At 40.3% G+C, this 23,169-nt stretch overlaps 1 protein-coding gene across 3 annotated transcripts in view; it reads left to right on the top strand.

Moving 5' to 3' along the window:
* Positions 1-2,325: 2,325 nt before the first annotated feature.
* Positions 2,326-23,169, top strand: part of HELZ (helicase with zinc finger) — an 85,833-nt gene continuing 64,989 nt past the window's right edge. For all 3 annotated transcript variants that reach the window (XM_053960260.1, XM_053960261.1, XM_053960259.1), the window contains exons 1-3: positions 2,326-2,358; positions 19,410-19,637; positions 21,422-21,458. In XM_053960260.1, the coding sequence (XP_053816235.1) occupies positions 19,428-19,637; positions 21,422-21,458 (247 nt within the window). In that variant the 5' untranslated portion in view covers positions 2,326-2,358; positions 19,410-19,427. The remainder of the gene's footprint in view (positions 2,359-19,409; positions 19,638-21,421; positions 21,459-23,169) is intronic.

Genomic DNA, 23,169 nt, shown 5'->3' with positions numbered 1-23,169 from the left:
GCTTGAACAGGGCAGTGCTTGGCAGCCACCCCCATGCCAGAGCTGCTGGCTCCCTGTCCAGCCTCTGGCACCTCCACTGAAGGTTTATGCAATACACTTGACCAGCCCACAAAATAGACTAAAACCTCCTTCATATGGAGGCTAAAAGGGTTAAAGTACCAAGATCATTAAAAGCAGTGTGTGCAAAGGCACGTCTCCACGTTGTGTTTTATCCCCTGCTCCCATGGTCCTCCCCAGCTCCTTTCTGGGCTGTTCCTACAGGGCAGTTGCCACCTTTTCATAGCAGCCTGTGCCTCTTAGTACATCCAATCTGGAACTTTAAATCAGCAGAGACAGAGACTGATAAGAATGGGTCTATCACTGAAAAGATCCTCCAATAACTCAATCACTGCCACACAATTTTTTTCTTGGCACGTTATAAAAAAATACTGTCAGAACAAATGTACTCAAAAAAGGCTTATGTGAAAAATAATCCAAAATAAATTTGTCTTCTTCAAATTGAACTTCAGAGGATATGTGTTTATATCTAAAAATATGCATACATTGATAATTTTATCTTCCACTGCTTTTTCTAATTATCATTTGTTTTGAAGAAAACTTTTCCATTTTCTAACAGAAAAAAATGAGCAGTAAGGTAAAGCTCACTAGGAACCAAAGACAACCAGCCTCAAAAGTAAAAGGACTTACTCCATTTCAACAACCTGGACTGAATGACATGAAGTTAGTTGGATCCTAAACATGGTTCCAGCTTTCTTTGATCCCTGTTCCTTGCACAGTGCTCACGGAAAACACAAGTCACAGCACTAGGAAAGGTGTCAGGCTGGCAGCAGGGACAGCAGAGATGGCCTATGGCAAGTTCCACAGGAGGGTTTTATCCTGAAATGGCATCTCCTGGGTTGAGGCTGGGACCACCCACACTCTCCTCAGTGACAGCACAACTGCACTCCCAGCTAGTTATGAAGCTGAATTAAAAAGTAGACTGATTTAAGACTGGGTGGCAAATGCAAAGGATTTATTTAGATTTATTTCCTCCTATATTTACATTGTTGCAAGGAGCTCTCTCTTTATAAATGCATTTCTGATGAATATTGAAAACCTTCTTGGGCACAAGTATTTTCTTGCAGTGGCAATGCATCAGAGGCTTGGCTGGTTGTTATTCTTCAAAGAGTTACGAGGCATTAGACGTAAATTTAAATATAAATGTAAATACATTTTACGGCAAGATCCAATACTAAAATGATCTGGATCTTTTTTCAATTAAAGGGGAAGGAAAAGTTTTAAAAACCACTGAAATACTGTATTGGTGATAAACTTTCCTAAGATCCTGAAGTAAGCTGCTTTTCCCCAATTTCTTGTCTGCTTTGCCCTAAAGCACAGCAGCCTATGCAGAGCACAGGGTACCCATCCACGGCAGCTAAGTCGGTAAAAAAATTAAAGCCAGTGAAAAAGCCAGTTTGCAAAACAGCGTAGGTATTAAGAACTGATTGCCAAAGAGTCTGAAAACACAGCTAACAGGGAAGATTACTCCATGAAATTAAAACTGTTATGCAAAGCAGTTTCTGCGATTCATGAGCAGCCAGCAACTCGTTACCAGCAGTCCTTCAGCACGAGCGGATGGGTTTGGAAAACACGGTGACAGCGTGAGCTGCTCCAGCACCTGCGGCAGCCTCGGCACCCGCACCCGGCCTCCCTCAAGTTTCTTTGAGGGAAGGAACTTTAAAAAGCCACAGGAAAATAATAATAAAAAAAACCCCAAACCAAACTGACCAAAAAAAAAATCCAACTTACGCAGTAGAAAAACCACGAGAAAAAGTACTTTCCAAGCTTTTTTCAGGGGTGGGCTCCGTGTTCGGCTCCGGCCGGCCCCCCGGCTGCCGGTACCGGCCCCGCCAGCGACCCTCGGGCTCCGCAGCTGCGCTCCGAGCCCAGGGAAGGGAAGGGGGGAAAAAAGAGAGAAAAAAATTAAAAAAAAAACATGGAAAACCCCCCGAAGTTGCCGGTTTCTAGCGTGGGCGGAGCGGAGGTGGCTCCGAATGCTGTTCCGTGAGGGGACCCCGGGCTGCGCTTCAGCGGCCGCTGGGCTGAGGGGACAGCGGGTCCCGGTCCTCATCCTCATCCCCTATGCCGGACCGCGACCCTGTCCCCATCGCCGTTCCGTCCCGGTCTCCACCCGGGCCCCATTGCTGCCCCCGTCCCAATCCCCACGCCGCTGCTGCTCCCATCCCCGCTCTCGTCCCCGTCCCGTCCCCTCACACCGCCGCCCTCCGCCTTCCGGGCCGCGGGGAGGGCCGGCCTTTCCCACAATGCTTTGTGGGACGTTGACAAGTGGATCCAAGATGGCGTAGAAAGTAATGACAGGTAAGTCGGGACTTCCCCGACCGCCCCCGCGGGCACCGAGCGCGGCCCGCACCGGCCGCCCGCGGCCCCGCCGCGCCCTCGGGGGACCCGCGGGGCCCCGCGGCCGGCGGGGCGGGCGGTGCGGGGCGCGGGGGCCGCGCGGTGCCGGCGGGAGCGGGCCCTGTGTCCGCGGAGGGCCTGCGGCGGCCGCCGCTCGCGGGGTGTTTACGGGGCGCTCGGCCGGACCCCGGCGCCGCCGCGCTCCCCGGGGCCCGCGGGCGGGCGGAGCGGCCCCGCGCCCGGCCGGGCCCGGGAGCCGGGCCGGAGAGCCGGGGATGCCTCGCACGAGCCGGGGGTGCTCCGGGGGGGATGCAGGGGGGGTGGGAGGCAGCTTTGTTTTTGTACCGGGCGGGGCGGGAGGGGATGGGAGAGACGGCCAGAAAATAACAATGGTGAAATAGAAGTGGAAAAAAAAATGGGGTAGGTAGGGTTTGTGGAGCGATGGAAAAATAAATTGGAAGAATTTAACAGCTGTTGTAAAATTACCCCCTCGGAGCGGTTGAAGGGTGGGCAGATGAGCTTATGTTTTTGTTTTCTGCAGGAGGCTTTGAGAGGCAGGGAGAGTGAAGTTGGGAGGTTTAACACAGGTCTTGAGAGAAGCTTTTATACCCTGGATCAGCTCTGAAACTGAAAACAGGAGGGTTTCCACTGCACATTGCAACACAGCCCTTCCAGCAGACACTTATATATGTATTTTCAGGGCACATCCCCAGGCAGGAGAAGGATCTGTGTTACCCTTCCTGCAGTGGGACGTGTCCTTTTGTTAATTTCAAAGGGAGCGCAGTTGTTTTGTCTTCAGCGCTTTGTTAGGCAATTGTTGTTCGATCAGGGTAACATGATTAAACAGATCATTGATGGAAATGAAGAAATAACTGCGGGGAAACAGTTGCAGGCTGCTTCCCAGTTAATGACAAAATGAGTAAGAGTTAACAAGGTAATAGAATTTTTGCATTATCAAAGGTACAGCGAGCTTGAGAGGAAGTTTTAAAATACCACATTTCAATTTTCATTGAAAAACAAAATAATTCAGTTGTGAGACAGAAAAATACCCTGAAAATGGATGTCCCCATTGACAGATTGAGTGCATCACCATGGCTGGTCCTGTTGGGATGATTTGGATTGTTGACATCATCTGACGTTGTTGTTCTTAATAATTAGTGTAATTGAAGCAAGGCAAAGGATAAAATACACCACCTGTCATTTTTTATGTAAGAAAAGGCATGTTCCTTTATAAAAAATAAAAAAAATATGCTAGTGATACTTGGCAAGTTTGCATTATTTTCCAGGACTGATAGGTAGATCAGGGAGGCTTTAAAATAATGTGTGTTAAATTGGGTTGTTTCAATACTTTTGAACCATAGCAGATTGTGAATGAAAACTCCTTTTTTTTTTTTTTTTTTTTTTTTTTTTTTTTTTTTTTTTTATGGCAAAGCTTTTGTGATGGGGACAGTCTGGGAGTGCTGGGCAGGTCTATAGGGAGGAGCTGATTTTGAACATTCAGTTCAAACTTTGAGGAGGGGAAAGTTTACAAGGGGCCACCACATTCCCTCCACCTCCTTGGGGTGCAAACCCAGGGAAGCAGACTTTGGTAGGCTTGGCCTTTACAGTGCTGAAATTGTAAGTGGCAGAAGCTGAGTTAAGCTTTTTTTTTGTTGAACTTTAATTAACAGAACAGTTTTTCTTTATTGGTAAGTGAAGGAACATTTTATGTGTTATTACTGATAAATTGAGTTCTCTTTGTAATTTGTTCTGAAAGCAGAAATTGCTTCTTTATTTTTCCTAGCTGAAATGACATTTCCTTTATCACTCTTCACCTCTGTGATTTTTTTGGACTTATGAAATGTACAGTGTGTATTTTCCCTCTTTTAATTCATACAGACACCGTGCCTTTTTAGGTGAGCCGGATGAATTTTTCTGTGGTAGAGGCTTGTTAAAGTAATGGCTTAAGACTTGAAAGGTTGTAATAGGTGATTTTGTTGGGGTTTTTTGGTCCATTTTGGGATTTTTTTTTGTTTGCTTGTTTGGGAGCTTGTTTTTACCTCTTCCCATGAGACTAAAACTTAAAGAGAGATGTGGAAGCAGCATCTAATTCTCTAATTTGTCCCAGTTCTGCTTCTTGATGTACCATGGAGGATCCTTTTCCTTTGTAAATTCTCACTGGTTTCAGAGAAGTTCCTCCTGGGCTTTGGGATCAGTGTGAGTAGATCTGGCTGTAGAAGAAGGGCTGTGGTTTGGAGAGAACTTCTGCTCAAAACCTGGATTCATAGAGAAATTCTCATCTCAAAAGATGTAAGTCACAGTATCTGGAAAGCTTGAAGAGCGGATATTCCCAGGTGGGTAAGGTACAGATCTAGTGCTTGAGGGATGTGGAGAGCCTGATGCAAATCACTTCACCTGTTTGTGCTTCCTTTTGGAGGAATTTAAAATAGGGACAGTAAATCTTATTGACTGGTAAGAAGTTCTGACGCCAGTGGATGAAAGAGCCCATGTAGGAGCTGGGCAATAATATTAATGATGTTTTCCAACTCTGTTAATTTCATAATCTGATGAAATATTTTCTTCATTGTTGGCAATTATTTTTTTTAGTAAAATCCCCTTTGCATTTATAGCTGGATATTCTTTCTGACTTTGTGTATTGGTATGTTTTTATTTTTATTTGCTATTTACTACCATCTTATATTTGCTACTGAACATTTTTCTTGGTGTTTTCATTTTAGTAGTGGCAGAAACAATTGCTGGAGCAATTCAGGTTATTAAAGCCCTTGAATCTCTCACCTCACTGGCATCCCCTCCTGAGGTCAGTGGGACCTCACAGGTCTGGTAGCAGGAGTGAAATCGAAATTTAAAAAGTCTTTGGAATTAATTTAAATCCATCCCCTGTGTCCAGCCTGAGTAACTGGGGAAAGCTGTGAGAGCTGGCTTGGAGCAGGAGAAGGAAGGATGGCGTGCCACTGCTCCAGCTCAGGGATGAGTGCTTGGACAGCTGGAATTCCCCTGCCTGGGGGATCAGCAGGCCAAGAGTCCCAGCGAGCCTCAATCCTCTCCTGATGTTTCTCCTGGCATTGCTGAAGCTTTCTTCCTGGAAAGAAGCAGATCCCCAGTGTTCCTCTCTGTGCAACGCTGCCAGTGGCTCATCATGGCAGGGAGAATTCCAAATTTTGTAATCCCAGCCCTCTCTCCTGCTCGTATTGCAGCTGTTGAACCCTTTCTCACTTCTTTTGCTGAGATGCTGTGGCAAAATCTCATTTTCACTATATGGTTCATGTATTTTCCCCCCATAAATGGAAGGATTGTGAGTTAGATGTTCAGAACAAACAGGACCTTCCTTTTTCATTCTTGTTTGTCTTGCTATCTCTTCGTGGCCTTTGGCAGCAAGGCAGCACTTGTGTTTATATATATCAATGACATATATTTAGGGACATGATATTGTGTTGGATTTCTTCCTCCCCTTAGTGCAAACTTCTGTGGTTGCCATTCTTTTTCAACAAGGAAGAGAGAATGTTGTAAAAGAGGCTGGTTTTTCAAAAGTTTCCATGCATTGGTATGGAATTAAAAAGAAATATGAAGGAATGCTTGGTCTTCTCTTGGTCTTCTGGAGATACTGATTGGGAAAATAAACATTTGTTTTCCCCAAATGTTTTGAGGTGGGAGAAAATAACTAAACTTCATAGACAGGGAAATTTGGAGTCTGTAAGGTCAGAGGCTGCTCCACAGGAGCAGGCCAGCTTCTGGGGATTTCATTATGGTGACACTAATATGTGACTCAGGTTCCTTATTCCAAAACAGTCTTGCTTACTGAGCTTTTCACACAAATGTTTTACAACATGAGGCTTCCAATAGAAGCAATCCCTCATGTCTGAGAAACACAGAAAAGTGAATATTACTGTAGGAAAAGAAGGGATTGGGAACTGAAGCAGGGAAATTGTAATTACCCACTGGTGAGAATTTGTTGTTCTGTTGCATTTCTATTGCACTGCCAGTTGAAGTTAAAGGATACTTAATGGGGCTATAATGGAATACCCAAATATTCCTCCATAATTTTATATGCAAATTCATTCATTGTTGTAAATTAGAAATGGACTGGTTATTTATCCAGTCTTTTCTCAGAGTCCTCCATAATACCAAATTACAGCCTTATTACAGGAAAGCCAGATAAGAAATGCTAGATTTCATTCTTTTTCTCCTTAAATGTAATTTTACTACACTGAGAGATTCCATTTTGTGACTACAAAGTTTGAGTGGTGACTGTGGCCCCATCCTATTTCCAAATGAGTACAAATGATGAGATTTTCTGAGTGGCATGGAGTCTTTGTTGGATGTTAGAAGGCTTGAACTGTAGCAGGTAGGTAATTCAGAATTAATAGCACTAAACTACACTGGTTTTCCAAGAAGTAGCGGATACACAGTGCTTCTGAGCTGGTAGCAAGAAGTTTTGTAGGTGATGTTATGTGGAGATATATTTTGGAGATGTGACTGGGAGCTGTTTTGCCATTTCTTGCTGTTAGTCCTGGGAAATATCACTTGCATGAAGAATGATGTGTCTGAGATGAATGTTTTGAATCTTTGGCTTATATATGGTTTGGGGAAATAAGTTTCATGCTCCTGCTTGTAAGCAGTAGCAAGGCTAGTGATTCTTGGAGCTGTAATGATGAAATATTGGAAGAAAAAGAACAGTAGGTTTGTGTTTGGTATGAAATTTTGAATGTTGCAGTGGCAGGAAGTGAAGGATAGAAATGTGAGCACTGTGTGGACTCGTCTGAGCTGGTTTTATGGTAGTTAGGGTAAGTGTTACTTAGAAATGATCTTTCAGTCTGTGAATTTCACGGTCTGGGTTTTTTTCCCCCCATAGTTATATATAGCAAAAATACTGTATTCATCAAAACACTAAAAATTACGGTACTTAAATATGCTTAAAAGGTCTTTCATAGCCCTTCAGACCCCACTGGCAAGAGGGAAATCTGTAACATGAGCTGTTTTCGAGAATCTTGGTTGTTAGTAATGTGGCACAAGTGTTTAATTTGCTGGAAAATGTTCAGTGGTTCAGCAAACCAAGAAGGTAACAGATCTTTGTGGACATCATAAATGGAGAATGCCACAAATGAAAAGCATAGTGGTTTTGGCACTACCTAAAATAACACTTCTTCCCTATGTTTCTTTTCACTTAATGTAAGGTAATCTCTATTTTTTTTTAAGTGAAAATTTCATTTTATCCTGGGGTAATTTTGGGAGGACAGGGATGGGCAGTTGGCCTCTGTTCCCAAGTAATGTTCCTTCATGGGTCTCAACTAAATTCCCCCTCGGCTGGGATTCCCAAATAGTGTTGGACCAGCCACAATAGCTACCTTGCATCTACTCCTCTGCTATCTTGGGAGCCAGAATTTGTTGGATTTCTCTCATTATCTACACGGGGAGGTCGTTAAGGGGAATGTTTTTTGCATACTTCGAAATCTGTGCTAAGGCAGTGCTGTGGGTCTTTTATTCCAGTGATGTTTTTGATTATAGTTGTTTGTGTGAATGGTTTTGAGGTAACTGTGCTTCGGCCATATCTTGAGACACTCACACATTTGGAATGGTGCAGGACATTTGTTTTGTCGTTTGAACTGACTGATATTACTTGGCTGTAGCTTTGTTTATATTTGTTTGGCTGGGCTAGACACCGCTCCTCTGCTTCCCAAGTTTTGTCAGGATTATGCTGTTAACCACAGCAGGATCGTTGCTCATTCCTGCTGATGCAGTTCTTTAAGTGGGGTTTCAAATACGTGACTGAATCACTAATGTTCGTTTCAAAAGGAATGAGGAGGGTGAGTTCTGTTGGGAAATGTGTTCTGGGTACATGTCGTGGTGTTGCTTGTAGGGTTTGCTGTGAGGGGAGAACTTGGGAATTCATATTCTATTCTTAAGAGTCTAAAAATCGAACCTGTTGGTGCTACCATGGTCAGGCATTAGAGGAGAGGAAACAGGGACGTTATAAAAGCATTATCCATATGCAGAAAGGCTAATGTAATTAAAATACAGAGTTAAAAGACAAGTCCCCAAACTAGGCTTAGCTATATTATGCTGAGCTATTTGAAGCACGATCATGTAAAAATGAATTTCAAAGATTATTTACAACAAAGATAGCAGTTTTTGGTGATGGAGGGTTAGTTACTGCTTTGAACTTTCAAAACTGTGCACAAAAATACCATGTACAGTTACATAATAGGCATGGTTTGGGGAAAGATGTGTTTGGAGGATCTGTGGGTGGCATGATTGTGTTATTAAATCTGTTACGGTAGGACCCTTTTGTGCTAAGCACTGTGTAAATGCGTAACAAAAAACTCAGTCACAGTATTATTCACTACTATAATAAATTAAAGTTCATTATAAAGCTGCAATGAAGGCTGAGGTATATTGAAAGAATTTTTTTCTGTTTGTGCCACAGTGTTCTGGCTGATTCCTGTGCTCGGTTTGTGACCTGTGCAATGTACCTGATAATCAGCATGAAGATTGTAAAAAATCTTTTTGCCTTTTGAATGGATTGAAAGAGTGATTCATATTTTACATCTCAAACAGCAAATAAACTTGGAGCTTTTATTTTTTCCCAATTCATCCAACTGTAAAACTGTGATAGATACCTGTAGCATCTGCACTTGCCCTGGGGATCAAAGCTGTATTTTCAGGTAGATTTGCTCCCAGGAGGGTGTTGTTGCCTTGCAGTATCAGGTCATGTCAGGGGTGGGGAAAGTTCTTGTGTGAAAGTGAAAGTTTGACATTTGAGGGAAGACTGTTTCAGCATTGCTACAATATCCTGTTAAGAAGAGAAAATGTGGATTGAGCCACTGAGCTTTGGAGCTGCTGAGCTGCTGGGGGTGGGGAAGAGTTTGCATGGGGTTTTTGAAATGGGAATATGCTGTGATAAATAATTTCCTAGTTTAAAAACACTTTTATTTCTAAAATCCAAATACAGCTGTATTAGATGAAGCTGTGAATTGAACATGAGACTGAGAGTTAGGAACTGCTAATTTTGATTCTGCCTCTGAGACTGATTAAATTGGTGAATTTGGCAAATGAACTATGGTCAAGTGCTCTCTGCAGACAGTGCTGCATGAGTGACAGGTTCAATGAGCACTGGAAAACTTTGTGCTTTTCCATTTAAACTTCTGAAATATATTTGTAAATCTAGTGATATGTGTTCTGTGTTGAAATGATGCTTGGGAATCTTCTATGACTCCCCTTTGCATTCTTTGGGAGCACAGTTTGGCACTTGCTTGGCATTTTGGAAATGAGGTGACACATGTTTAGTCACATCGACACAGATGTGACTATATCACAGAGCAGGCATTTCTCAGAGAGGACTTCTGGCACTACTGTATGACTCAGTGGAGAATAGTATTAGGAAATGCAGGACTGGGTAAGTCCTTAAGATGAGTAGTGTTCGTTTTTTAGTCAAAATTATTACTAAACACTAGTGCAGAGAGAGGAACAAGGCCGTGTTCTGTTATTCAAGTGCTGAGAAGAGAGGTTCTGACACAAGTAAGGCATAATTTGGAAAGCTGTGGATCATGATGTTTAGACCAGCTTTTAGAATATGGATATTGTTCTGTAAATTTGAGTTTGGGGTTTGAGTCCTGTAGGTTGGTGCGGCTCCATGGAGAGCTGGCTGGTTGTGCAGTGCTGATTCTTCCCTTTGTTTTTCTCTGGCAAATTTCATTAAGAGAAGCAAAGATTAAATTACTTTTCTAATGCATTTTTTTAAAGTAAGTAATTGGTGATGTTGTTATGGGGATAAAATGGTAACCATGGGACAATATTTCAATTAAAATGCCCTCATCTTGGGTAAGTGTGAGAAACTCTATTCTCAAAACTCAGTGTGAACATAGAGGTATACGAAGTACAAATTCCTGTTGTTAACCAGTTATTATGAAAGATTGTTTACGTAAAGATTTTCTGTGAAGAAGCCAAAAACTTTAGGTGGGGCAGAAGCACCACCTATTATTATGTTACCTGATGCTTACTATGACATACTCCTCATTTCACTTGGTTATTGTTTGCCAAATTTTAATTATTTGGGTTGAAATTTCCCATGGTAGGCGTCTTTCATAGTCGGACTTTTTGGGTGCCGTCGAGGAGAGAAAGGTTCTGCCAACATGATTCCATCTTTTCTAAAAATTGGGCAAAATACTTTCTTGTGTTCATGATAAATTAGAAAAGAAATAACCTAATGACCTATAGTGCTGCTTTGTGCAAAGTTGAGATGTGTTATTGTATAATGTTTCTGCCAAGGTTGTACTTGTGATCAACCTTGTGAAAATCTTCTCAGTGCTGGTCAAATCAGCATTAAGTACAAATGTAAAAGATAATCCCTGCAGTGAATATGCTTCAACCTCAGCTAAACACGATTTCTCTGTAATTTGAAGGCTGGGGCTCCTGCATTCCTCCCTGGTGTGATTTTGGATAAAAAATGAGAGTGCAGAAAATTCCCTTTCTGTTCTCCTGATATCAAGTTCTCTTTCCTCCCAGCTCTACCTTCCTGCAGCACAGAGGAAGCAGTGACTGGATTAAAACAGAAGGTGCAAGATGCAGATTTTTACAGAATTATGTACAATAAATGTAGAGATGGGGGTGGCTGAATGAGGAGAAGGAGATTGAAAAATATTAGTATTCGAAAGAAATAGAAGGCAGGCTGTGCAGTGTGGGAACATATGATTTATTTCATAATGATAATACGGTTGTTTGTTGGAATACAGTTTTGCTATCTGCCTGAATTAGAAAGTGTTTCTGAAATGGAGTAGGGAATAGCAAAAAAAGAGAAGGCAAATCCACTCAATCCCCATCTTTGCTATACATAATTTTCTGTATTTCTAGTATTTCTAGGGAAATTTCTAGGAAATTTCTAGGGAAAATTCTAGAATTTTCCCATGTTGTGATGTAGAGAAATGCTGGATACTCCTAAGTCATTCTGCAGACACCAGGTGCTCTGTGTTGGTCATGTAAAAGGGCTGTACAGTACAGGCAGAGCACAACGGGGAGAAATCACTTCTAGATCTCTTAATGTGTGTATAAGAAGTTTATAGAAACTTTTGCCTTGTATGTTCTTATCTTAATTCTCTGTAAAATGGGAATATTGTCAGAATGATAAAGATGCTTTCTTAATTCTTGTAAAGTGGTCAGTTGCAGTATTGTAGGCATTATTGAAAAGTTAATGAAAACATTCAAATGCTGTCTTCTGAATAAGATTTGAGTAGCATGCAGTAAATAAGGCCTCCATCCCTGTGCTGAAGTATTTCACTGGATGTCCATTAGGCAGCAGCCTCCGTTCTGCCCACTCATTCTGCCAGGTAGTCCTTGGAAAATGTGCTCTGAGACTAACACAGTTAAAGGCAATATTATAATAATGCAGGCACACAGAAGGCCAGCATAAGCTTGTACAGATGCTTTTGTCCTCACACAACCTCAGAGTATGGAAGTTTACAACCCAGTATTTGTTCTGTGAAGTTAATGAATGCAATATGTGTGTGTATATTTGCTTTGTTTAAACAGGAACCTTGTATCTGTTGGCTGTGAATGGCTCTCAGACAGCACCAGCACAAGTCATGTAGATGCTGTGCTTTGCCTTGCCAGGTATTTTGCTTAGTTTCATCAGGACAGGTGATGTTTTCAGACAGCTGTGTGAAAAAGGATCTTTTTAAAGGCAGGATGTGAAGGTATTAGGGATGGGGTGGTTGCAAGTGCTGAGGCCATGAGTTATTTCCAGATTTTGAGCCAAAGATAGCCAGTGTCCATGTCCAAGTGTTGCTGCTGCTGGCTGCACAGATTGTCCTTTTGCTGCTATTTCCAAAATGAAAATAAAAGAGATTAGCAAAATGTTAATAATCACTTACTAGTCTGTACTAAAGTCATAACTAGCATGCGAAAAAGTGTAACTTGTTACTATCTGTGATGTATGTAAAGTGGTTTAAGGCCTGCAGAGGAGCCAGATGCAGAAGGCATTTGCTCTTAATCTCAATTGCCTGTGTCGTTATGTGGATGATAAACCACCCACAGGCTCTTGTTCCTTTCCCAAGAAATGTGGTTGTTTGTTCTATACTTTAAATTTACAGGATCAGACTCAAAGCTTCATTTACGTGGCCAGAGATCACTTGCCCTCCTCAGTTATGGTGCTGTCTCTGATGTTTCAATGTGGATAGTCTAAGCATTTAACGGTCGGGGGCATCATGAACCTCTTCTTTCCCCTTTTTCCCTTCCCCAACAGGCATATCATGTTCCTCAGAGGCCTTGGAGCAGGATTCTTGCTGCTGTTACACTATAGAATAAAACCTTGAGATGTGCTTGCCTCATTCTGTATGCTCCATTTCAGATTTAACATCATTTTTGGAATTGAAAGTAGGGTCATTTTGCCTGGAGTTGTACAACATTAGCCAAAGTAATTCAGTTACTTCAGAAAACTGATTAGATTGTCCTCTCTCAAGGGTGGAGGCTTTTGTATTTGTTCTGTAAGGTGTGCAGTGCATTTCTGAGAACTCCTTAACTGCTATTACGGACTTCAGCCATAATTGCAATAAATGAATGCATGAGAGCTCTGCTGTTATATTTTTCTTAAAAGAAAAAAAAAGCCAAAAGCACCTTTCACATAATTCTTTCTTTTACACCCTGTGTATGAAAGATGCACCATCCTTTTCATCTCTGTTACTTAGGTACAGTGCACTGTCATTATCTACTCTCATTTTATGAAATGATTTTTTTAGACTGGGATTATTTATGATGTGTATGTCATGACACTAGGAAAGTGCATTCTTTTTTTCTGTATGTCTTTTCTGTAGTCATTTCTGTATTTTGTGCAGCTCTATTTTATTCCATCCTGGAGGCTTGAATAAAGGGGGTTTGGGGTTTTTTTTTGGTTTTTTTTTTTTTTTTTTTTGTCTCCAGGCAAAGATTAGGTTATTTTACCACAATGGGTAAGGAAAATAAATGGATATTTAATTTTACTTTACTGATCTAAAGGAATTTTGGTGGTATTTGGTAATAATACAAACCAATTGACATGTAGAGATGCAGGCATGCCTTAAGATGGGATCACAAGAGATGCCAGAGCACCTCTCTAGTATGATTCAACAGTGGACAGATGTACTGTTCCCTTTTTTTAGTGTGTGGACTGACAAATGCAGTATGTTTGCAGAGTTTTGATAGTTGAATTCCAGTGGCCCATGATTTCTAACTGTAATATTGGCATGTTCACAGTAGCTAACTTTTTTAGTGTGTCATATTCAATATATTAATTCAGATTAAATCCCGGGTCCTTCCATACCTGTATAAACTAAAGTATCTTGTCACTTTTTCTTGATAATTTTGAGTGAGAGAGAATTGTAGGGATTGTAGCCATACCAACTTTGTGACTTTCCAAATATTACTTGGATATATTATGGAAATAACAATTTTTCGATGTGTGAATTGCTTACATCTCAGTTTACCAGTAACAACTTTGAGAAAGGGATGGGATGTGCACTGCTTGGGTCTGTAGTCTAAAAGTTTGGAAACTCTGCTTAAACCTGGAGATTATTGGATGGATCCTGGAGCAGTTAAAATGATGAATGCAGCCTATGGTATTGACTGTTATGGATAAGAAAAATAAGACTTTTCTTTCACTGGTGAGTGATACTTTGCTGCAGCTCTTGGTGGTAAATGGCAGCACGTGGCAGTAATTGATGGGGTAACTGATGTCTTGGTAGCAGTAAGAGGCTGAGTTATAACTTAACCTTTCCCTGGGTCTGTTATCTGTCTTGTTACACATTTTTCTTGAAAACTGCAGCATCTTGAAGACCCTTCAGACTTCTGGGAAATTCAGTTCCAATTGACTTGAAGCTCAGAAGTTACTGAGGAAGGACAGAACGACCAGACTCATAAATAAATCTAGTAGGTCTCTTCTTGCTCATAAAAGGAATTGCTGGGAAGTTCTGATAAACCAGCTGTCTTTTCTTGAGTATTGCCTAAATTTATTGCACGTTTAAAACTTCTCTCCAGTTTCGTGGCCAGCCTTTCCAGTCTGTGAGATGGGCTGGGCAATCCCAAAGGATTGGGAAACAGAGTGCTTGCATTTCTGTAGAGAGGGGCAGGATGAGTGGAATTCCTTCCCTGCTCGCCTGTGCCAGCCTGACCACAATAGGCAATGGAAGGGCAAATCCATCTCCTGCCTTCCCTTCCCACAGGACAGCGGGCTGCTAGCAGGAGGACACGGCTGAATGGCCTTGGCAGGGAATATTTTGTGCTTATTTCCCTCAGCAGAACTGTTTGAAGGGTTATGGATTGTAATGGGAGGCAGCTGGAGAGGCTCTTCCCCTGCACGTTCCCCATGGCAATGGGTCTCATTCATTTGCTTCACTCTGCGATTCCCAGGATGTGGCTCTTGAAGTAAATTCAATTGACACTAAATCCCTACCAGTCTCACTGTAGGACTGCAAGTTGAACATCATTGCTTTAGCATAAATCTTTACAAGAGATGTTAATGTTTAGTTAAAATATGCAAATATTTACTGACTTGTCTACTGTTTGTCAGCTTGGCATGCGAGACCTTGGATCTGATCCTTCTGTCTTGGCAGACATTGGGAATTTTGCCAGTAACATTAATAGGAACAGCATTGTGCCCTCTAATCTGTTTGTTTATGAAGTACAGCGAGAGTTATCTGGCTTGATGCTTTACAGTGAATTGAAAAAGCATCTGTTTGAAATTTTTTTAGGAACTGTCACATGCTTTAACTTATTATTATCTTAGTGTATGGACCCTTTGATTCCATGAAACACATCAGTAAGATGTGGAGCATGGAAGTGCACAGTCATGAGTTAAACTGCCATGAAACACTGGATTATAGTTCATGATGTTCTCTCCTCCTACATTGATTTTAATTTGAAGTTGGACTCATCAGACTGTGGAGTAGTTCTTCAGAACCTCCTGTGCACCAAGCAGGCGTAGTGTTTACTTGGAAATAAATGACTGTGTGGATCACGTTGTTTATCACTCTTCCTCCTCAAGCTGTCCCTTCTGCCTTCCCCAGCCCCCTCTGCAGCTCTGGAGGGGAAACATACAGCTTTATTTGGAGATTGGATTTTAGTTCCTCATTTCATGTTTGTTTACTAACTCCCTTTGGCAAGAAGGTGGAGTACTCATTAGGAATATTGAGCTTGAAAATCATTAGTTGTAGGGGAAAAAAAAATTGCCATGGTTAGTTGTAAAAGCCACCAAGGTTTAAGTTACACCAGTTGCAACTAACCAGGTCTCTGAAATAATATTTTGTGGAAGATAAGCAGAGTACAACTTGACTTTCAATGAAATGCAAGTTCAGTAAGTTCTCTTCTGCTTAAGGGCAGGAGCTTTTTTGAGGTACTATGTATGATGACAGATTATATGTTTATATCTATATAATTTCTTAGGTATGTCCACCTATTTTAGATATGCAGCTTTAAATAGTGCGAATATGCCTCTTTACTGGTTCTTCAATATTTTGAAGATGTATTAAACTTCACTAGAGGATAAATTATTTCTCAGAATTGAATTTAGAAGTCTTTTGGCATGTGGTTTTCCAGGTCTCTTTGAGAAAATGAATAATCCTGATGTTTGTTCTGTTACGTGTTAGTATTTTAATTTCAGTTTTGCAGACAGAAGAGAAGCTCCTAAGTAATTTGCTCAGTTTTGCAAAGAGATTTGGGAATATAGCACAGACTTTGTGACACTCTTTCAGTTCTAATCTGTAATAAATTCTACTCTTAGAAATTCCAATTTTATGCCTGAAATCTTGAAAATAAAGATCTGTTGAACTGAAACTAAATTTCTTTTTACAAGTGCCTTTGCTCCTTGGCTGTTAATAATGCTGTGAATACTTTAAGGTTGGAAAAGACCTCGAGCGTTGAGTTCAGCCTTTGATCAAATGCCACTGTGCCAACTAAACTATATTGTGAAGTGCCCTTGTATTTTGAGCACTTCCAGGGATGGTGACTTCCATGGGCAGCCCATTCCAATGCTTAACCACTCTTCCAGTGAAGAAATTTTTCCTCATATCCAACCTAAACCTCTCTTGGTGCAGCTTGAGGCCATTTTCAACTTGTCCTGTCACTCGTTCCCAGAGAGCAGAGCCCGACCCCCACCTGGCCTCAGCCTCCTTTCAGACAATTGTAGGGATTGAGAAGGTCCCCCCTGAGCCTCCTTTTCTCCAGGCTGAGCCCCAACAGCTCCCTCAGCTGTTCCTGATCACACTGGTGCTCCAGCCCCTTCCCCAGCTCTGTTCCCCTCTTTGGCCCTAATGCCCTTCTTGAGGTGAGGCATCAGCAGTGCCCAGCAAAGGGGAACAGTCACGTTCCTGGTCCTGCTGGGATTTGGGAACTGCTCTGAATGATTTGAAATGGAGATAAGTCAGGTACTTCAACAGACTAGATTTTAAGAAATGGTGGTTGTAAGTCACGTTCACAAGTCTCACTTACTGATTTAGGGTACCAAAACTAGGAAAAAAGGTTTCTGAAGTCAGCAGGAAAAGTCAGGTGTCTCCAAGGAACAGTGTAGAGCACTTGGATTGGAGTCTGGAGTAGATGGCACAAATACCTAATAAATGTGCATGTTTAAGTCTGCATATATGGCTATAGATGGGATTGAAATGAAATCTGAGAGCCTGAGTGCATCATTTTCCATATGTTGTCCACATCCTGGTTTTGTTTGTTATAATTTGATTTTTTTCCAAACAAATTACACTGCAGTGGCTCCTTATCTATCATTGTGTTCCATGCACTGTGATTTTGGTGGATTTTTACATTCTAAAACTCCATTGGTGTGACTCAGTTTAGCCAGTTATCCAGGAGCTTGGGCCTTACTGCTCTTGTTTGCACTTAATACACAGGATTTAGCTCAGTTTAGCTTCAGTTCTGTCCTCTGAAGTCTTCAAATTGACCAGAGAAATTGTGTGGGCACTGCTTGGTGTGTAAAATCCAGCTTCTCAAACAGCTGAGTTCTGTATTTCTCCAATCATTCAGCATAAGGCAGTTGGTAAGGAACATTGTCTTTTACATGGTGCCATGTTGGAGGAGAAGGGTTTCAAATCTGTCAGCTGTGCTGGCCAGGTCACTTAGGATGGGATCTGTGTTTAATCAGTCTTTGGGAATAAACACACAGAAGCTCTGCTCAGCCTTTTGGTCAAAGGAATTCTGGTTATATGTCAGCCAGGAAGTGAGGAAATCAAAAGTACAGCAGAGTTCATGGAGTCCTCTATTTTCAATCCCTTAGGAGGAAAACAGAATGTACATGAGAAAAACATCAATTAACTATTGTGTCACTGTGGAAGCAGATCCTAGATTTGTGAAATACACAGTGGCCTAAAATGGTACTGGAGTGGAAACCAGTGCAATTTTTAGTTGTATCTAGAAAAGGTCCTTGCATACACAGCTTAAGAATAGCTAACATTTATGTAATTGTAAATCCGTGCTGAAGTGATCCAGCAGAATCTTTAACAGAATTACCTCATGAATGAATTTGGTCACATGTATGGAAATGCAAAACCTACTTGCCTGTTCCTGTTGTTTGAAAATGCAGACTTATTTTTAGCAGAAAAAGAAATATCTGGATGAATGAGGTAATATTTTGTAAGGCTGTTATTAAGGAAGAGGCACACGTCACAGATTTGTACCAGGATAACTGCAAAATATTCATGCTTGTGCTCCTTCATTTTAGAGAAGATTATTTTTGTTGTAAATGAGAAATTTTTATATTAGTGTTTTAAAATGGAAGCTGGTTTAAATCTTGAAAAATCAATATTCCTTTATGTAATTATTTTGATACTGATTGGAAATTTAAGAATAGAGGGGAACACATAGAACACTATGTTGTACAATATATGAAAATACTTGTTTACATTTCTTCTGAGTGTTGGCTTAGGCATGTGTTAATGGGAAAAGTGGGATAATGGATTATTTTTCATATGAGGAAAATGCATTTATTTGACATTAAATTCTTGAAGTTACTTTACCTTTGGTTGAAAATCAGAAAATACCAAGTATAAAGAAAGCTCTTAACAGTGAATTTTTAAAGTGGACTAAAAGTAGTTATTTGAGACAATTGTAACAGTTGATGTCTAATCATGAATATTGACAATATGCTGCTTGCTAAAAGCAAAAATGAGAACTCTTAAGATTTTTCTTTCAGTTATCAGAACCCATTTTTGTGAAGTCAGCTTTAATGTGCAGTGTCTCTAGATACATTACATCTCTATAATGTATTTAAATATGTCAATGAAGGGAGAATGTGGACAGGGATTATAAAAGTACTTTGCTCTTCTGCCTGCAGTTGAGATGTGGATAACCATTTGTCTTAGTTTGTTGGCTGATAATGTCTGTGTGTGGACAGAATTTTTAAAATAACTGTCTCAATCCCCCCCCCAAGTATTTACTTTAAAATTATTTAAGAAGTTCTGCACAAAGGTGTTGGTGTGGCAGGGGTATGTAGACTTTCTCAGCCATAAATGTAGCTAAACCAGCAGAAGGAAGAGACAAGTGGTTGGTTTGCTGTTGACCCCCTGGTCTTCCCTGTCCTTCCCTGTCCATCCTTGCTGTGCTTCACCCAGAGGAAACATCTCCTCCTCCCAAGTGTAGGTGAGAAATGCTTGGAAGAGAAGCTGTTGTGGAGGCTGCAGGCTCAGAGACAGCACTTAGGGGATGAGTTGTGTTCCTTCCAAAGCAAAGGTCGTGTTGCCATTGAAGACCCAAAAGCCTCTGCTTAAATCCATGCTGACTTTAAAATTTGAAACCCCTATTTACATTCTTAAAATCAGTCGTGGGCTTTAAGTACCTTCTTGAACTAGGATCAAAATCAAGAGCTGGCAGCGATGGAGGAAAGCCTGGGAAGAAATCAGTTAGTGAGAAGCTTGGTGTAGGAAATGTGACTGGCACAGCACGAGGGGGATGTGATACAACACCTTGAGACGGGAATGGAAGTTGGTTGGCAACTTGTCAGTGCCATTCCACAGCTAACCAACGTTTTATCGTCCCCTCTGCCCCCGCTCTAGGATTTCTGTCCCTGAGTCATGGCAGACAGAAGACCAGAGAAGGCATGTGAACAAGCATGTGAATCCCTTAAGCAGCAGGATTATGAAGTGGCAGTGAAGCATTGCACAGAGGCTCTCCTTTCCCTCAGCCAATACCCCCCAGCTCACCTCCCGGAGCCCTGCCAGGCAGAACTCGACCGCATCAAAATCGAGACTCTTCTGTATAGAATTGCTTCCTTTTTACAACTTGTGAGTGTGACTCTTTACAGTATCTAGTGAACTGGAAAGAAAAGTCAAATATCTTGTATTGTCAAGATTTAAATACCACTCAGAATTTTTGGCATGTTGCTCTGCCCACAGAATCCCTCTTGCTATAGCATCTATGAGGCTTCTGTCTTGTAGCTCTCCCTGATCCATTTATTTTTCAGGATTTGAACCTCTTGGTTTGGGTCTCAATCACAGTTTTCTAAACAAATAAGGAAAAATAGTTTAAACATTTAAAATATATATAATATATCTATTCCAGGAAGGCAAAATAGCTGGGTTAAGGTACATATGCTGAATTACATACCAGATTACTTTATCTTTTAGGAGCATCAAATTAAAGCTTCTGCAAATAAAAATAATCAAAAAACAAAGTTAAGAAATGCCAGAATCTAGGTAGCTGGTTCATACCTGGAGCTTTAGCTCCATTTGCATAGGCCTAAATTTAGTTTTTTTATGCTTAATCCCAGCTTTCCAAGGCTAGGCTAGAGCATATCTGGTGAAAGATGTAACTTTTAGACTCTGGCAAATACTTAGTGGAAAGGTGAAAATGGGTCTTGTAAAGGTTTGTAAATGCAAAGCAAGAGGCATAACCCTGAATTACAGGTGACCCCATTGCCAAAGTTGTGTCCTTACTTTAAAGCATCAGAGCTACAGTTTCTTAAAGGAAAGGACATTTCAGTGCTTAAGAATAAACTTACAACTTGCTTTTTCTTACCTTTCTGAAATGCTGTTAGAGATTCACAGCGGCCTTGTCCACTCCAAATCTTCATGGATTGAGTAGGAGCAATTTCCTCCCAGGTGGAAAAAGTTTGGCCAAGTCACAAGACCTTGCTGGGCAGCTTTAAGACAAATCCTGCCATTCTGATTAAGGGAGTGTTTTTGAGCATTCTTTAAATAAATAGCTGGATTGGACTATTCAGTGTGCAAAACAAGAATTGGGAAACCTCTTCAATGAAGAAGTGACCTATCTTATGGCTCCTCAGGGGAAGAGATTCACAAATAAGTGAGGTTGGATTTTCTAATAGAAGTTGTATTACCAAAGACTTGACCTCTCAAAATTATTTCTGTAAACTAATATGCAGATTGGTGCTTTAAATGTATTTAAATGTATTTAATACATTTCTGACATTCTTTGAAAATCCTCTGAGGCACCTATCTGGATGTTCATCATAGTGATATTATTGCAGTGAGTGTGCAGGGACTTTGGAAAAACGTTTGAAATCAAAACCTTCCTACTAAAGACTTGAATTATATAGATACGTAAAGTCTTAAAAGAGGAAAACAATCCAAATTTTCCTTCTTGTTTTACCAAACAAAATAATCTTTAAAATCACTACTGAAAAAACAGAATAAAATCATATCTTAAAATTTGAACATTACTATTTTAGTGCAAGATTAAAAACCAAACAGTGTCTAGAAAGTCAAGTTTTATATTTTTCCTGGGTGTTGTGAGCCACCCACAAACATATAACACACACACCTTTGCCCATTCAGGCTCCACTTTTAAAATGTCCACATGCTGAGAATTTGAGAAAAAAAATCAACATTTTAACTGAGAATTTGAGAAAAAGCCAGAAATTAGTCTTAATTCTAAGAATTAATTATATTATAATTGACATATAACTTACGTTCTTTACATGTTCCACCCAGGAAAAGACAAGGTAATGGTTTCTAAAAAGTTTTTAAAAACTTGTAATTCAAGCATGTAGTTGTTTATGCTAACTGCAATAATGCTATTTTTAAACTTTTCATGTTTTACCTTTCAGAAAAAGTATGGGCAAGCAGATGAAGACTGTAGGCATGGTATGCTTATTTCTTTTTTTATTACATAGTGTTATGAATTGCAGTCAGTTGTCTGAATTTTTAAAACTGATGCCCAGATTTGTTAGTTTGCTAACAGTGATTTTTTTCCTATTTAAAATGATGTATCTGCCTTATAATACTTTTTCTGCCTTTTTTTTTTTCCCTTTTTTTTTTTTCCCTTAAAGTGAGATCTCAATATTTTTCAGCTCTTACTCAAGTCTCAGTACTCAAATCCATGTCTTTGGCTCAGTGGTGCTCTTTGGCTAATAGTTATTTTAGTGTACAAATGTAGGAAGAGTTGATAATGTCAGGATTTCACAAAGACAGCTGATTGTTCTGCCTTTCTTCCCAGGGACATGGTGGATATTTTGGTTTGCATTTGGGACTTAGTTCAGAGAAAATCAAAATGATGCACATTTGTTGAAACTTCCAAATGTGCCTATGTCACATCGAAGTTGAGCCTTTCGTGTGTCACTGCCTTGTTCAGTTTGGGTATTTTTGAAGGAATTTCAAAAATTCCTAATCCTCTGTTGTTCATTTATAATGCAAATTATTCAAAATTCATTGAGAACTCACTGAGTTTGCAGGGTGTTGGAACAGAGTTTATCAGTTAGATTTGGAAAGAAAAGGTGGGTAGATCCTACCTTTTGGACTACTAAATGTTAAAGGAAATTTTTTCAGGTGACAGTTTTGTTACACAGACTGTGATCTACTCTTCTGACATTCCTATGCTAGCAATGATAATCTTTAAATTGTTCCTTTCTGGGTTTGTGGATTTTATATTGTTTTGGTTTTTTTTAATGTGCTTGTCTTCACTGATAGTCAAATCATGGTTTGGGGAATTTGTGGGGCTCTGCAGCCTGCTTGTGAAGCTCCATAAAATTGACTAAGAAAAATAAACTTGCTTTCTGTAGGTGTAAAATTAAAGTTTCATACCTTAAAAAAAGTCTGATTGTCGCTTAATCAGTATAATTCTTGAAATAGTCTGAAATTAAAAAAAAAATTCTTTTACCTTATTGATGTATGCTGTAAGGGTGTAATATTCTAACTTCAGAGTTGTCTTTCATGATGGCAAATAAAAGCGAGAGACATAAGGAAAGCTGAGTGATGGTTAAAGGAGGTAGGAGGGAGAACGCTGTTTTTAATGAACAGTGTTCTCATCGATCAGCTCTGATGGGTTTGTCATAGGGGACAGGGGTGACTTTCATCTGTGGAACTTTTTCTTGGTGTTGTGTCAGTTGTCAGTATCTCAAAGGAACTGTCATGGTAACTGCTTGTCATCTCTCACTGGACAGCCATAGAAGTGGGTGGAATAGGACCATTGATGTCTATCTTCTTTTTTAAAATTAAGTAGAAAAAACAGCCTTTAAATGTATATTAGTTAACAAAGAAATAGCATCCACATTTATGTTAATTTACTTCATTCATGCTGGCATATTCTGCACATATTATTTCCCAAATCTAAAACTGAGGACAGTTTTGAATTTACTAATACCATATTTATGTATATATATAAAATTGTTGTGTATGTGTTTATATATATATAAACACATACACAACACTTTTGATTTGGTTGTGGTTCTCCAGGATGTGTGGTTATCAATTGTATCCCAGCACCTGACATTTGGAGTATCTGCATTTATGATCCCAGAAGTTCTTTGTTTTGGTTTTATGTTTGAATTATTGTTGGGAAGAAACTACCTTAGCATGT

Source organism: Vidua chalybeata, chromosome 19 (genome assembly GCF_026979565.1).
Source record: "Vidua chalybeata isolate OUT-0048 chromosome 19, bVidCha1 merged haplotype, whole genome shotgun sequence".
Classification (NCBI taxonomy): Eukaryota; Metazoa; Chordata; class Aves; order Passeriformes; family Viduidae; genus Vidua; species Vidua chalybeata.
This window is presented reverse-complemented; position numbering and strand designations above follow the sequence as displayed.